The sequence below is a fragment of the Brachyistius frenatus genome, unplaced genomic scaffold (assembly GCF_029030835.1).
Source record: "Brachyistius frenatus isolate BFR_SWC_R1_liver_20210118 unplaced genomic scaffold, ASM2903083v1 Contig_33, whole genome shotgun sequence".
Taxonomy (NCBI): domain Eukaryota; kingdom Metazoa; phylum Chordata; class Actinopteri; family Embiotocidae; genus Brachyistius; species Brachyistius frenatus.
The window spans coordinates 3,863,663-3,879,074 of NW_027210632.1; the positions used below are offsets into that span (position 1 = coordinate 3,863,663).

General features: G+C 47.3%; 1 protein-coding gene across 2 annotated transcripts; it reads right to left on the minus strand.

Annotated features, from left to right (window-relative positions):
* Positions 1-1,615: 1,615 nt before the first annotated feature.
* On the minus strand, positions 1,616-15,151 carry nup37 (nucleoporin 37). Of its 2 annotated transcripts, none has more exons than XM_069700431.1 (10): positions 15,066-15,151; positions 13,952-14,117; positions 13,741-13,862; positions 9,712-9,784; positions 9,406-9,500; positions 3,694-3,784; positions 2,333-2,508; positions 2,203-2,253; positions 1,889-1,982; positions 1,616-1,812 (listed from the first exon to the last, which is right to left on the minus strand). In XM_069700431.1, the coding sequence occupies exons 2-10, from the start codon at positions 14,105-14,107 to the stop codon at positions 1,699-1,701; spliced, it is 972 nt and encodes a 323-aa protein (XP_069556532.1). In that variant the 5' UTR covers positions 14,108-14,117; positions 15,066-15,151; the 3' UTR covers positions 1,616-1,698. The 2 variants fall into 2 exon arrangements, with proteins under 2 accessions (XP_069556532.1, XP_069556533.1); XM_069700432.1 differs by lacking the exon at positions 15,066-15,151 and adding an exon at positions 14,973-14,991.
* Between the last annotated feature and the right edge of the window lie 261 nt (positions 15,152-15,412).

A 15,412-nucleotide genomic window follows, 5' to 3' on the forward strand; every position in this document is an offset into this window, starting at 1 on the left:
CAGTTTGTTATTATTCCACACACCACCACTCACAGGAGATCAGAACTGTTTGTGAGGCACAATGGCCTCCATTCAGGTTACATCAAAGGTAACGCGGGGGCCAGTGACATCCGAGGACGGGCTTCCAGGAAAGAGGTGAGATTGTACGATCTTCCCAGATGGATCACGTGCCGTGGAGACCGGGGCCGCAGACGAGACGGCATCCAGGTGCTATTCCCCTCGTCGGCCATCAGATGGTGTCCTTGAGTCACCGGCGTTGTAAAGAGTGTTCTTGGTGAGTGACTCCAATGCCCTCCACGGCTGGTTCCCTGCACCTTGGAAAACACTCGCAGCGCGCACTAATGAAAATGGCAGCCTCTCGGCTTTTGACATTGACGTCTCCACGCTCCGTGCAGCTGCTCCGGCACCCTTTTGCACACCGAAGCGCAGCAAAAGGTTCGAGAGCAGAGCGACCGCAGTGGACTTGTTCAAACAAAAGAGTGGACCGAGGAGAGCAGTAGCATGTTATGCTTTGCGGAGGGCGGTTAACGCGCACCGTCCAAGAAACATACCGGGGGCCTGACGAACTGGTTTGAAGGAGCGGCGCTCTCCTACGGCCTCGTGCGTAGCCGTCGCCATACAATACAAGCCCTGTGTTTCGAGAGCTGACATATACGTCCGTAAAGCACAATAAACCGCTCTGTTGAACGTTCGAGTGGGATCGCACATCGATCCAACGCTGCGCCCCTTGAAGATTAAGTACATCTGTGGAAACAAGTGATCAGCTGTCACCTCGAATGATTCATGATCAAGTTAATTAAATGAGTACCCTCCGCAAGCTTAGCGGGCATATGACTGCCTTTGAAAATTCGAGAGGGTGGTTTCTCACACATGGCACTCCTGTGACAGCACAATGAGTCCTTGTTTTACGGGAGGGCACTGCAAGCTGCTGCTAAATGTCGTCCCCCCCTCCCCCCGTCTTTCCCGTTTGGTCTGCCGAACAATAATTTTTCACCGAGGTAAGGCGACGCGCATCTCTTCTTCCTCCTCCTTTCCCCCGCATCCTCCAGTGCCCGCTCAGATTGCATGTCGTGAAGCTGCAGATGACCTGAAATGGCCTCAGACTTCCATGTTTCCCAAAGCTTTTCCTAAGATTACAAGTATTACAAACCTCTCCTCTCCCCCCCCCCCTCTCCACGTCAGGGTTTGTCCAACACTTGGACCACGGCCTGAACTCCTCATCCAAACCTTCCAGTGGATTTTCTGCAGATGGAACAGCCCAAACGAAGATATTACGATTCAGAGCCTGTCATGGAGAGCAAGATTGAGCAGCAGAGAAAGAGAGAAAACACCTGTATGGATGTGATGATCCCGTTGACTGGTGAAGTGGCGAGTTGGCGCCCGATGCCTCGGACGCATTCCTTCGAACTACGGCTCTCTTGGCAGGACATAACAGACAACTGATGTAGCTTACTCTTCGGGGGCGGGGGGGGAATTGAAAAATAACCTCTTTGCAGAGAGCAGGCCGGCCCGAACGTTTATCTGGCCTGCAGGAAGGTAGTCAGAAATAAGAAGAACAAAAGTTCAAGCGTGCAGCCAACTTCCATCAAATTCAGGAAAAATACTCTGGGGGGGGGGGGGGAAAAAAACAAACACTTTATTGATCATCAACTAGAATAGAAACAGGATGTGGTCATCCACCCGCGGAGAGAAGTGCTGCTACATTTCGGTCATCCAAAAGCTAAGTTTCCTGTCACCGCCGACCACGCAGAGCGGCAGCGTCCGGTGCCAGCTGAGGCCCGACCCGACCGTGGCCGATCCGATCATCACCGGCTGTAACGACAAGAGACGCGTGTGGGGTCATTAAAAAGATATCGATCTGGGCTGCGAAACACACGCGCACACTGACCTGCGGGTGGCCGAGATGGTGCATGAGTAACTGGCTACTGCTCTTTCCTGGACATCCGGTGGTGGCGAAGAGGTTTTCATTGGCCCGCGACCACCTGAGGAGAAGATCAACATCATTCCGAAAGTCGTCTCGTGATAATACCGTTTTTAAAATAGCAGAAATACTCAAGATTGACATTTAAGGTTTGTTATTTTTCCGATTTATTGCCTGAAAAATTGCATCTTTTACCTTCTCAAAGAGATTCAACGTAAATGTATGAACAAAACCCAAATCAAGAACTAAAAGCTTTTCGGCTTTCACCAGAATTTCCTTACTTGAACAGTCGTGCCTTATCTCTGTGAGCTGGTCTTTTTTCTTGCGGGTAACTGCAGAGAATGAAAACATGATTTAGAAAACATCCCGCGTCGACACATCGGGCGGCAGCGGCAACGTACATCCCCTCACCTGGAGCGAGTTATGTCCCAGATGAGCCAGTCGTTGCCCGCCACGGCGCCGACCTTGATGGTGTTGGAGAGGCACCAGTCGGCCGACATGAGCGGCCCGCAGTCCAGTGACAGGATGGCCTGCTGGGTGACCAGGTCGTAGAAGCGGATTGTTCCCTTCTTCTCTGCAACCATTAACTGGAGACGACAGACGGGTCACTTAATCAGAGCGTCGTGTTTGGAGTAGGAGAAAGCAATAACCGTCACTCGATTTCAATCAGCACCGGAGCCACAGGCGTCTTAGTGACCACGGGTACGTGCACATTAGCAAATTCAACATGTACCTGAAACTTCAGCAGAAAAACATCAAATTTAGCATCGTATTTTTGGAGAACGCAAAGAAGTCACGGGGCCGGATTCGGCGAGTACGAGCGGTGCGGAGCTACGATTATTACATCGGTGAAGGCGAGACAATGGCGAAGGTGCCATCAGGCCAAAGTTCAGGTTGGTTTGCAGCGAATGTTTTTTCCCCTCAAGACGCCTCCGAGGATCTCAGCAGAAGTCGGTGTTGACAGTCCGACCCTGTGGGGACGAATTCAGGGTGCAACACCGTTAAAGCAAACCCACCTGGATGCTCCTGACCTGACGCGCCTTCTTCGGTCTTGGACGTTGAAGCTCCGCCCCCTCTCGAAACGTGAATGTCCCTCAGAAACACCTCATCGCTTTTTTTTTTCCTTTCTTTCTTCTAAGCATTTAAGGGTCTACGTTGTCCGATTTCCTGATTCTGACACAAAATCAGATGCTTCTCTGCTCAAGTTTCAGGTCCGTGGTGAAATCACAAATATGCACGTGTAAGCGGTCAAAAAAACGGGTGGAACTCAGCTGCTGAAGTTGACCAAGAGGAATACTTACTCTCGACGGAAGATTCGACAGAATTGATGTCATCTAGAAATTAAATTACTTAGAAGCACGAATCAAAATGATGTTTTTAATTCAATTAGTTGTGCAGCCCAACTTTTTGTTGTTGTTGTGGCCTTTTGAAATTGCTTTTGAAACACTGTTGCTTTCAAACTTCATAGTCTACGTTTGAACGTTGCGTCTCTATTTTCATTGCCATTTTGGCTCATTTGACGAAACACGAGAATACGGAGTGTTTTTTTTTACCGCAAAAAAGATCCGCCATCCTCCCGATAACGGGGCGAGTCGACGTGGCACCATAACGGCCATTTGACCCCGATGGTACGTTTTAATTTTTTTATTTTTTTTACAGCTCGCCCAACCTCAACGTGGCTGGACTGCAGCGCCGCACGTACGCTAGGTGCATAAACTCAGCGAGTTTGACCTCAGAACAAGAGCATGCCTCCAAGAACAACCCCCTCCTACCTTGCATACTTCCTCCGGGTGCCAGCACACGCTCATGCCAGGAGATCGGAGCCTGAGCGTCGTGCTTTCATTTCCGTCCAGGTCCCACACCCTGCGGGCACAAATTCACATCAACAACGAGGTTAAAAAAATGAGCGCCAATAAAATACAGTACAGCTGCCGAGACGCAGCAGTACCTTGTTTGACCTACTTTGGTTTCAGTGTATTGGAAGTAACATTGTGTTTGCAACTGCTGTGAGAATTAATTGCCAAAACCTGTATAGTTGTCTCATTATTGTGAAAAAACACAGGACTTAGATCACTTCCAATTAGTGATGTTACGGACTGATTTGGCTTGATATGTGAACCGCTCTTGGCTTAAAACCCCAAAAACAAAATCCACTACCTCTTAATTAACAACAAAGATTTAGAGCACGCTGCTAAAAATAGCGTCGGATTTTGAGCCACCCTCAGATGCTTACGTAACATCTGACAGAAATCACCTCCACAAGCTTTTTTTTTTTTTTTCTCCTGTCACAAACACAATGACACACAAAGCCCAACAGATACGATCCCACATGCCAAAACATTCCTCTAAAAAGGGAGTTTTAGTTCTTTCTTCTACTTTTCCCTAAATTTGCAGCTCGGTACAAAACACAACTGGCTCTCATCGCGGCGCACGATGGGTTCGTGATGGATGACATGTTTTCATCCAAGTTCACGGCTGCTCCTCATTCATCCAACTCCTGTGATGTGCAGTGATGATCTTCATGTCTTTCCAGGGGGAAAAAAAAAAAAAGGGAGAAAAAAAAAGGGCAGGGGAGGGGGGGGGTGTTTCTTTTTTTGGGCCCTCAGCTGTGAAGACAGACGGACTGATGCTGGACGCCAGCCTCACGTTACATTGAGCTACGATAGCAGTCGTAGATTGGTGGGGAGGGTGGAAGGAGTCGGCGTTACGCTCCACTCGCATTACAGCAAAGGTTTCGCCGTGGGCGTCCCGCTGCCGTTCATTCTCCGCGGCGTGCAGAGAGAGCAGCGAGACACGTGACGGATGAGGAAGAAGTCGAACAGCAGCCGACTTTATGCAAATGAAACGAGGAGGTCCTGAAGGCGAGCGAGAATCAAAGCTCGTGTGAGGATTGTGATAAATCTTGTTTTTAAAATCTCTAGCCTGACGGCGCCGACTGTGGCTCGCAGCTTCAGATTTTGGCGCCGTGGTAAAGCAGCTCGTGTTAGGGGGTCATACGGTTGCGATGAACGGCGGCCCAATCAGCGACCGGCGTCGGTGGTAAACCGCATTTGTCCCGCCCCTCCTTCAGCTGTGATTGGACAGCTGGTAACAGAGACGAGTGCAGTGCTAATATTTAAAAATTATTATTGAAACGTTTAGATTTTTTTTTTTTTTTTTAAATCACCGCACGCCAAGTGTTCAGCGCAGAATAAACGGTCATAAAAACAATAACAACAAAATAATGGTGGACTCGTAGGAGGCTGCAGCGGTGGCAGTGTGTCGGCTGGTTTCGCCGCACGCTGATTGGTTCAAATTAACCGGAGGTCTACGCCAAGTATGATGCAACGACTGCAAATGATTCCCGATGGAGGGGTGAACCAGACCCACATATTACACGGAGTGAAAATGGGCTTCTGGTTCTCACCAGGCTACGCTAGCTCCACCAGCTAATGAAGACGAATGAAAGCAAAAGGAGCTGAGGAGCACCACGGATGTAATGAATCACTTGGACGGAGGGAGCTGCGGTTCCCGAGACCTGGATCTCTGGTTAACCACATCTGAACGATCCCCGAGCTAGAAGAAAAAGGTGGGGACGGGGCCACTGGGGAGGCTTGCAAGTGTTTCTGGGAATAGAAAACAGACGCTTGTGAAGCATGGGAAGGCGCTGACTGATGAGGTCATGCAGAAGACATCATGTAATAAAGCCCCCCTCCCCCCCCAAAAAAAGTACCTCCAAAGACCATCTAAATGTCAAGTGTGTTGTTGGAGAGATTGATGTCCTCAGCGGTGCGGTGTAGGGGAGGATATGCCCCGTCTCAGATGAAGACCTCAGTAAACACTCAAGTTTTCCTGCCTCCGTCTCCCCTGCAGCAGGATAGAGTCCCGTCAAAACTCTGGGCTTTCTTTCCTTTGCCCGTGTGCAGACTCAGCCAGAGGCTCCACGGTGGAGCATGAGTGGGGATAAGAAGGGGGGGGGGAGAAGAAGAAGAAGAAGAAAACCCCAGACCACATCAGGAAAACAACGACTAAACCCTATTCTTTCAGACCACTAGCCAAGCAGAGCTCAATTGCACGCTACACCACCAACGGCCAAACTGTGGTCAACCGCTCTGCCCTTCAAATGGAGAGCACCGGCTCTCCGAAAAAACATAACCTTTGCCGAATGAGGTGAAAGACATGAGACACGAAAACACGCGTGACCGCCTCTGATAAAAAAATAAATAAATTTAAAAAAATAACCTGTGTAATTGCATAACACGACATCAAGCAATAACACTCAGATGCCCTTTTCAACTCCTGTTGTACACGGGAGCAGAGAGTCCTGTATCGTGTTATCTAAGTGAGAAAACAGCAAAGCCCCGGGTGTTACGGTTTGACAGTGTTTCCCATAAGTGGAGGAAACGGGAAATGCCTTTAGCACCGTGTGATCTGATTTATTGTGGAGCGCAGGGTCAATAATCGAAGGTGACCCTCCGGAGGGAGACAGCTGGACGAGTCCAAACATATAATCCCATGTCCCGGTGATCCAGGACGAGGTGCACAAAGTCTGCATCAGCATCTATTCTAACAGGAACCACTCAGGATTTTATTGAGACTTCAAACACCAACGTTGTCTTCAAAATCCCATACGCACCTTTTACTGTCGAGTTACTGAAACCGTACGGAGGTCAGAGTCGGCTCCAAAACCCCATCAGCATGTTTTCTGATTGAAACTAGTCAGCTGGCAAGTCGGGAGGATCAAATTGGAGAAGTTAAAACAAATGGCGAAAACTAAAAGCTTATGGATGAAATCGTTTCCTAAAAGTAATTGATAAATGCTTGAAAAAGCCCAAATTAATGGATAAACATCTGAAATAGCCAGCTTAAAGCTAAATTTACAAAAGTAAGTAATTTCCATTGGTAGTTTACTGAAGAAATTATTAGCATAGAGCTCAAATTTGAGTGAAATGTATAAACAGTTGCGACAGCTCGCTAAGAATAATGGCCAAAACGTCGAGGAAGCTACAATTTAAAAGCAACTTCCATCGACAGTTGAAATAGGTGAAAGTAATGGATACGTCATTTAAATAATTAACTAAACAAAATGACTAAATCGACAAAAGCATTAGAAAAGTGATGTTTGTAAACAGTTGAAAGAGGCGAGACATCAATCTGTAAATGGTTGATGGCAAATTAAACATAACGGATAATTGGTTAAAAAGTGGACAAAGTACTGCAGTGAATGGATATATATCCATTAAATGGCTTTAGGTAATCAATAAATATAATATTGATAGCTAAAAGTACTTTTAAAAAGGAAAAGTGCCATTAAATGGTTGTTGTAATCAACGATTGACCAAACCGACCTGAACACAACAGCTACTGCACCATTATCCACCTTAATATAATCAATAGTGTCATTGGTATTATATTGTTATAGAACATGATTGGCAGAGTTGATAGAGGGGTATTCGGGGGTGTACCAGACCAGATCGATTGGGGACCCGCAGGCTGAAAGCGTTGGACGAAACCTCCCCGCTGCTGCTGCTGCTATCGGTTTCCCTTCCTTACACAACATCAGGGATTGAGGAAAAACCCGACGGATTTACCACCGAGAACAGGACGAAATGCACGAAACCACATCCATCACGTCGCAGCAGCGGCAGTGGCAGCGGTTGCGCGTCATCCCGAGTTCAAGCAGCGAACTCGGTCGACCCCCAAATCCTCTCAGGACCCTGCAGTGTGCCCTCTTGATCCCTGGGTGGCACATTTCCCCATAAACCCCTCCCCGCCCCCGCTCCAGCCACACCGACACCACGGGCTGTTTAGACTACGCGAAGCAACCCCACCCCCCACCCCGAGGAAGCGGAGTCTGGTTCCCCGCCTGGGCACCGCAGCGTCGGGTTGCACCACCGGCAACGGCGGAGCTCCCACAGCCTGCAGGGGACAGCGATGACAAAACCAAGCAAACTCATAGTAGAGGCGCTGCAGCCAAACCTAACAGGGCGGCGGAGAGGTCATGAGCATGCGCCCGCAGAGCATCGCTCCCCCCCCTCCCTCCCCCTTTCCCACTTTCTTGCAGGACCGGACCACTTCCCTCCTCTCGTGTACCCGAGGCTCGGTTTGTGTGGGCTGACTGGAAGGTCCTCTCCCGTTAACTTGATCTATCCCTCGTTCCGCCTCTGTCTTCCTCCCGCGTCCCATATTTTCTCAACATGACAGAATTTAAATCTTTCAGCAGATGGAGCGCACTCCTGTTTTCTCTGGCTGGTCAGCGGCGGGGAGGGGAGGGGAGGAGACGGAGACGGAGGGGAGAGGTGGGCAGTGGATGGGAGGTGGAGCGGGGGCTCGTTCTGGTCGGGGTGACCTCGGATGTGGCCGGACGACCGTCTGAGTGTCAGAGTTGTTGTTGTTTTTTTTGCACGATTCAAAATCTCAAGAGAAACAAAATTATTACGCACACAGATTTTTTTTTCCTCTCTCACATAAGTGGCCTATTCTGTGCTGCGAATTCACTCACGGTGCAAAAAAATAAATAAATAAATAACTCCATGAAGGAGTAGATTGGCAAAAATTAATTGGCAACCATTTTGGTAAACTTATTTATTTATTTTTTTTAAGCCAAAACTTTAACCACCTGCTGTTCCAGTTTGTCAACCGTAATGATTTTCCATCATGGTAAACAACAACAACCCTTCAGACGAGGGTTTGGACGGAAGAAGGCATTTAAAGAAGTCCCAATTCACCCAACTTTGTATCTAAAATTGAAAGATTGAAGAACCGGCATGATTAATCGATGACAATCAAAAGAGCAGCAAGTCGCAGCTCAGCTTGCGACTTAAATCTAAAACATCCAAATGAAGTTAAAGTTAAAGAACATTCAGCGCACATTAGCAGGATGAAAACCGTACTGCAGCACACGTTTGCTGCAGGTAATGAATAGCTGAAATAGTAAGCTGGAACTAATGAATAAATGGTTAATAGCTGAAAGTATCGGACGTTATAGTAAAGAAACTAATTCTAAAGCTGCGTGGCGGAAACAGCTCAAAGTTGGGGGTTCAATGGCTGAAGTCCTGCAGCACTGACTTGCATGTTGCAGGAGAAGCAGCCTCATGATGAGCAGTTGTTGTCCCTGCATCGACCCTGGCTACTGACGCACTCTTTCCCTCCGCTAGCATTAATTGAAAAGGAAAATTTGGGGACCTTGTTGCAGGTGCCCCCCTTAGAGAGGGAAAAAAAAAAAAAAATCTTTCTGAACCTAATTGGATTTCCATATTTAACCAATTAGCTAGAAAAGCTACAAAGCAGCTCTGTCACACTGGAGCATGTTGTGCTTAGCATCATGTTTCACTGTGGAAACACTGTCAGGACTTTCTGCACCATTAACAGAGAACAGAACTGAAAATCAGAAGCTGGGGGAACGCACACACACACGCACACACACGCACACACACACACACACACACACACACACACGCACGCACACGCACTCACTCGGACGCGGAAATAAAAACGGTTTGGACCTGCAAGTGTGGTCGTCGCTGACGGAAGCGATTTGTTTCCCCTCCGTGGGCTCGAACACCACATGGTTAATGTAGCTTGTGTGGCCCTCCATCACCTAGGCAACAGTGAGGGGAAAAACAACGTGTAAACAAAAACAAATATACAAATACAAAAACACACACGCAAACCGCGAGATGGACGTTTGCTTTCCCCGCGCCGGGCCGCAGCTCTGCGCGCCACGTCGAACGGCGAGGCGGAGCGAGCCGGACGCCCGGCAGGCGACAGGCGCCGGTTTGTGGCCCGACGCGCTCCAGATGTTGCGCTACCTTGACTTCGTGCCTCTCCTGAAGATCTGAAGTCAGCAGGCGCAGCTTTCTGTCGGCTGCGGCGGTGCACAATCTGCAGAGAAAGGGGAGGGCGGGTGAGGGGTGGGGGGTGGGGAGGAGAGAGAGAGAGAGAGTGGGGGGGAGAAAGGGAGGATATGAAAATAAACAAAAGAGGAGAACATCAAAACAGAGGCGGGGCCGCGTCGGAGCAATGACAGACGACATCTCCTTCTACAGACGCGCCTGCGGCCGCCCCGAGACTGACACCTCTGGATGTGTGTGTGTGTGTGTGTGTGTGTGTGTGTGTGTGTGTGTGTGTGTGTGTGTGTGTGTGTGTGTGTGTGTGTGTGTGTGTGTGTGTGTTTGTGCGCGCGGTAGAAACTTGGACGGCGATCAGTGGAAACGCTGCCAGGGAGATTCTAATTGCACGCTAAGATAAACATGGGAGAAAAACAAGATTCCTCACGCCATTTACGCATGTCTCTGCTCAAAAAAAAAAAAAAGCCCTGCGCGGAGCCAGGCAGAGGACTTTCCCCTCTAATCAGTCCTCGTATACACCGGGGCCTGCAATTATTCACACAATTACACTAACTCACTTATGACAAGAAAAACACACACGCATCACCAGAATAAACAGACAGCGGTTCACACATTTTCAGTCGCAGGCACAGATGGATTTGGCATGATGTCACTACAAACACCCTTAACGTGCTTCGGGTTTTTTTTTTTTCTTTCTCTTTACCCGCTGCAGTAGACTAGATTACACGAGGATCGGCTCTCTCGCCCTGCGAATTAGTGTTTGTTGTAAAACAGGGAACGCATGCTGGCTCTTTTTTTTTTTTTTTCTTCTTCTTCTTCCTGAAATCTAATCTCAGATTCAGTTTTGATAAGAAAAGGGAAACTCCGCTGAGTTTGGCTGCCAGTGGTTTTTTGTTTTGTTTTTGTTTTTAAAGCATTTATCCCTTCTCGTGTGATCGTTCGAACTGCGCCGAGGCTTGAAAACACAAAGTTATTACGATTCCTCGTGTGAAACGGGAGAAGCTTTGGGAAGAAGGAACCCATTTATGTGCGGAGATCATTCACTTCTGCGTTCTGAAGCCCGACGGAGTTCTTTCACGCCTAAAAATAAATAAATGAACCATTTCACGCTCCATTAGATGGAAGTTCGCTGGTTTTTACAGTAGTTTAGTTTTCTGTCGGATACATCGAGATGTTCGAAACAAGAGTTACGAGAGAACAGTGCCACCGTCATGTCTGGGTTTTACAGCGAGCAGCACAGTAGCTTAGCTTAGCATACAGACTGGAGACTGAGGCAAAAAAAAAAAATCTGTCTACAAACACCTTTAAAGTTTCGGATTTAAAACCTATTATGTCTTCTCTGTCTACCGAGTTCGACCGAGACCTTCTGAGGCGTCTGAGGGGAAAAAACTATTCGCTGCCAACCGACCCGAACCCTAGCGCCATGGCAACAGGGTTCTCCAACGCGAGCTGGCGCCCGCAGCAACGCGCTCGTAGCTCCCCGGCACTCGGCAGGAATTCACGTGCGAGCGGTCACAAAACCGGGCGTGACTCGGGTGCTGATGTTGATCAAACGTTGTAACTTTCGAACATTTACTCGCAGAGGTTATAAGTTCCCTCTGCTCCGTTCACGCGCGACAGGAGCAGCCTCTCTTTTTTTTTTTTTTTTTCTTTTTCTTGATCGTCCCCTCGCGTGAAGGGACGTCCGCAAGCGCGAGTGTCTCTTTGTTACGCAAGACGTCCTCAGAAGCGTTAAAAGTTGTCAAGCCGTGCTTCATATCCCGCGACAGAAACCTGACATCTACTGTGTCTTTTAGCACGTCGGGACGACTCCTCTCGCGACCAGAACAAGAGGCGGTTTGTGGAGAAAGCACGGCGGCGGCGGCCGTGTGAAAACAGTCATCAGAGCTTCTCACTGTCGCGCTGCAGCTGCCAGGATGTGAGCCAAGTTGTTTCAGGTGTTTTTTGGACAGGAGGGAAGTGGCCCAACTGCAGATTGTTAGAAAGCAAGAGAGTTTCCGCCTAATTGGAGCGGTGGATGGGAAGGCTCGGCGGTCCCTCCGGAGGTGTTTAGGCTTTCTGTAATTGAAAAGGAAAGGCAGCGATAATTCCTGGCCTTCTGCGGTTTACTCCACAGGACCCTCGAGCCAGCCCTGTGACGTGCGCACATGTTATTGCGCTGATGACTGCCCACTCAGGTTCCATCCCTCCCTTCGGTCCGCACATAGCTGTGCCTTCCAGGAAAAGTACAGCGTTCTCACGGGCTTGCCTCGAGCTGGGGGCCCAGGAGGAGGAGGAGGAGGAGGTGGGGGTGGGGGTGGGGGGCGGAGGGGGGTGTGTGCACCATGGCAGCTTGTAAAGAGAACGAGCCTGAAGACGACTGAAAAACCACAGACTTCCACCAAACACGTCTGTTGTTCTGCTCTCGGCTGCCGTGTCGGGAACAGAGACAACAACGGCGGCCGAGAGGTGTCGGTGAAGACGGCGATGGACGGAGACGACGCGGGCGGAGACGACACGGACGGAGACCTCCGGTCAGACTCAAACCAGGGAGGCCACATCATTAAAGGTTTCATCCTTTATTCCTCCAGTATAATACCCTCCTAATATGTGCTGCCGTTTGCACCGAACAGATTTAACTTTGCATCCTGCGTGATAAACGCTCACGTAAAACTCGTTCCCTTGGTTTCCTGCACGCGGTGTAACATCAGATGTCCAAAAATGTCCATAAAATAATGTTAATGATTGTGTCCAGTATACGTTCAAGCTTCCGAGCATATTATCTCAGGAATCACTTACGAGAACAAACCAACTCCACAGATTAGTGGCACCGTTGTGCAGTTTATGAACCACATTACTGTCGGTCATGAAATAAATGGCATCGACGGAGTCGTGTTCAGGGAAGTAACAACCTTCGTGACAAAACACAGCAAGTCAAGTAGCTGAACATTTGTGATTTGAACATGCACCTGAGACTTGAGACGAGAAACATCAGATTTTGCGGTCAACATCTTTGGGGATCGGAAAGAAGTCGCAGGGAGACGGATCCGGCAAATACGAGTGGTGGGGAGCTACGATTGTGCTGCTCTGTGCACGTTGCGCTGCTGCACACTGGTTTTGCGCAACAGGAGCAGCCTCTGTACTTTTTCACTGCCCCTCGTACAAAACCAGATTTTATCTAAAAAATGGGCAGTTTTGTTAATAACGTCATTCATTAATGACTAACGAACGGTCAAATATCCCAGCACATAGCTATTAAAATGGAGCTCCCATGAAGTCCCATATGTAGTAAATCATCTAACTCTACTAAGAGCTTAGTGTTATACTGTGGATATACTTTATGATTGATGATAAGTAAACCATTGTTTTTTTCTACTCTTCTAGGCAGATATTGGTTTCTATTCTGTTTTGTGGAAGTCAATGTGCAGACTTCAAACCGATCATCAGTCACAGTGAGCATCCTATAACCTCTATTCTGTCAACATTTGGCAATTAATGATGAATAATACTGAAAAATGCCAAAAGCATCGGTTCATTTGATTCAACAAATTTTTCACTCGCAGGAAGCTGCAACACCTCAAACTAAACTACCCGCTGAAATATATTTTTTTTAAAACTGCTTCGTATGTTAAAAAGTTGTTGTAACAGCCAACTTTTTAACTCTAATATGACACTTTAAAAGTTTAAAAACGATCCCTCATGAAACAACAGAGGAGCACTTGAGCAGATTAGCTGCTCATACAGTTGAATCTTGGGGCAAAAATAAACTTTAACAGTAGTTTCAAAGGTAGATATCATTTCACCCTGTGTGACTCCATTGTATTTTTTTTTCCAACCATCAGTACTATTTTATGATTTCTTCAGTGTCTTTGCAGTCATTTCAGAGTTAAAACAGAAAAAGGCCAATATTAATATAACAATACTGTCCTGCTACCAATCGATATAAGTAATATAATCATGCCAAAGGTGCTCGAAGCAGGTGTGGGCTAAAAAAAAAATGAGCACCAGTACCTGATAATGGGTATCGGGTCCAGCCGGGACTCGGGGCTCCAGGCGAAAGCGTCGACACGCAACTCGTGATGAAAAGCTCGCAGAACGTTGAAATCAACTCCCTCGACCTCCATGTCCTCCTCCTGTGGGAGCAGGGTTCAAGTTCAGAGAAGAAGAAACACACTCTGTAAACCAGGATGTGTGAATGTGTGTGTGTGTGTGTGTGTCTGACCTGGAAGAGGCAGGTGCCCACCACCACGTACTGGTTTCCACCGTAGGCCAGCAGCGAGGCGGCAGAACCGGAGGCGAACGGGCTGAACTCCACCACGTGAACGTAGTCCTCACACGCCACGGTGTAGCTGGGACTGCGGCTGGAGTCCTCCTGCATGTTGTGTGTTCTGGTAAAGCCGGCCGGTGTCAGAATAAGGAGACGACAAAAGTTAATTTCTTTGGGATGATCATAAAATTAAAAAATTAAAAATGCTGTGTATCGCGGTTAAAGAGCAACATCATCTAAATAGTCTCTCACAAAAATTATGCAATAACTTGAGTTGAGGCAGGCTGGCATGATAACTTAGTGTATACAGTGAAATTATATACATTTGATGACTAATAAATAATAAGTCTAATTCCTTTCATATCGCTGGCTGTATTAGATATTTGATTTTTCCTTTAATATAATTAAACTCCTTTATTTTTAATGCTATTCATTTGCTGGATTCACCAAAAACACCCATTTCTGTCTGGTTATTTTACAGATAAACAGTTTCTCTAATTTACTGTATTGAAATACATCAATATCACAATATAAAACTACACACATGCCAAGATGAAGATGTGAATCTATAACCCTTCTTTCCAACCTTAAGAAGGACATTTAATACCACTTTTTGTAAGGACATAACCTATAGAGAAAAATAAATGTTGAATTTACCTCTTAAAAACAGTTAAATTAGACTCTCAAACACGGCATGCACTCCATTTAAATCAGAACCAAACCCCATTAAAATATGTTTGTTTTCCTTCAAGACACAGACGTAAACACGATTAGCAGAACAACTAGGGTGTTTTTACTTAACTATACGTGTCACCCTTTAATTCGGCTGATGTCAAAACACACATAGAGGCTCTTCGTTTGTTTAATACGAAGTTTAGAAACGGGAACATGACACCTGGCGAGGAGCTACAACGTGAGCGCTACCCTGCTAGCTAGCAGGTTAGCCAAAACAAAAGTTGATCTCGCCCACGGTTACCGTTTAACGTTCAGTTTGACCACGTTATCGCTACCCCTTACTGAGAGGAGTCTATTCCGATTCAGAGTACACGAGTGACTAGTTATACTTTACCGGTTTACTTCCAATGAGTTATGTTGAATCAAATGCTACGCGCGTTTGAAATGTTTTGTTTTAATCTTCATCCGGGTACGTCACGGAATGTTCCATCGAGTCGAAATGTCCCGGGGAGGGGGGAGGAGGAGAGTAGGGGAGGGCTTCGAGCAACGTTCATGAAAACATTTAAACAATTTCACGATATAAACACATATGATTTAAATGAATTGTTTGAAGAAGTAGATTTAAAAACAGTTCCTAGTAATCTGTCGTGGAGTTGTAACGTTTAATGTATCGCGAATATAATCTGTTTAATGGACTGCGTCCGCTGCTATCTGCTGCAAGTTGATTGGCCAGCCGGCATA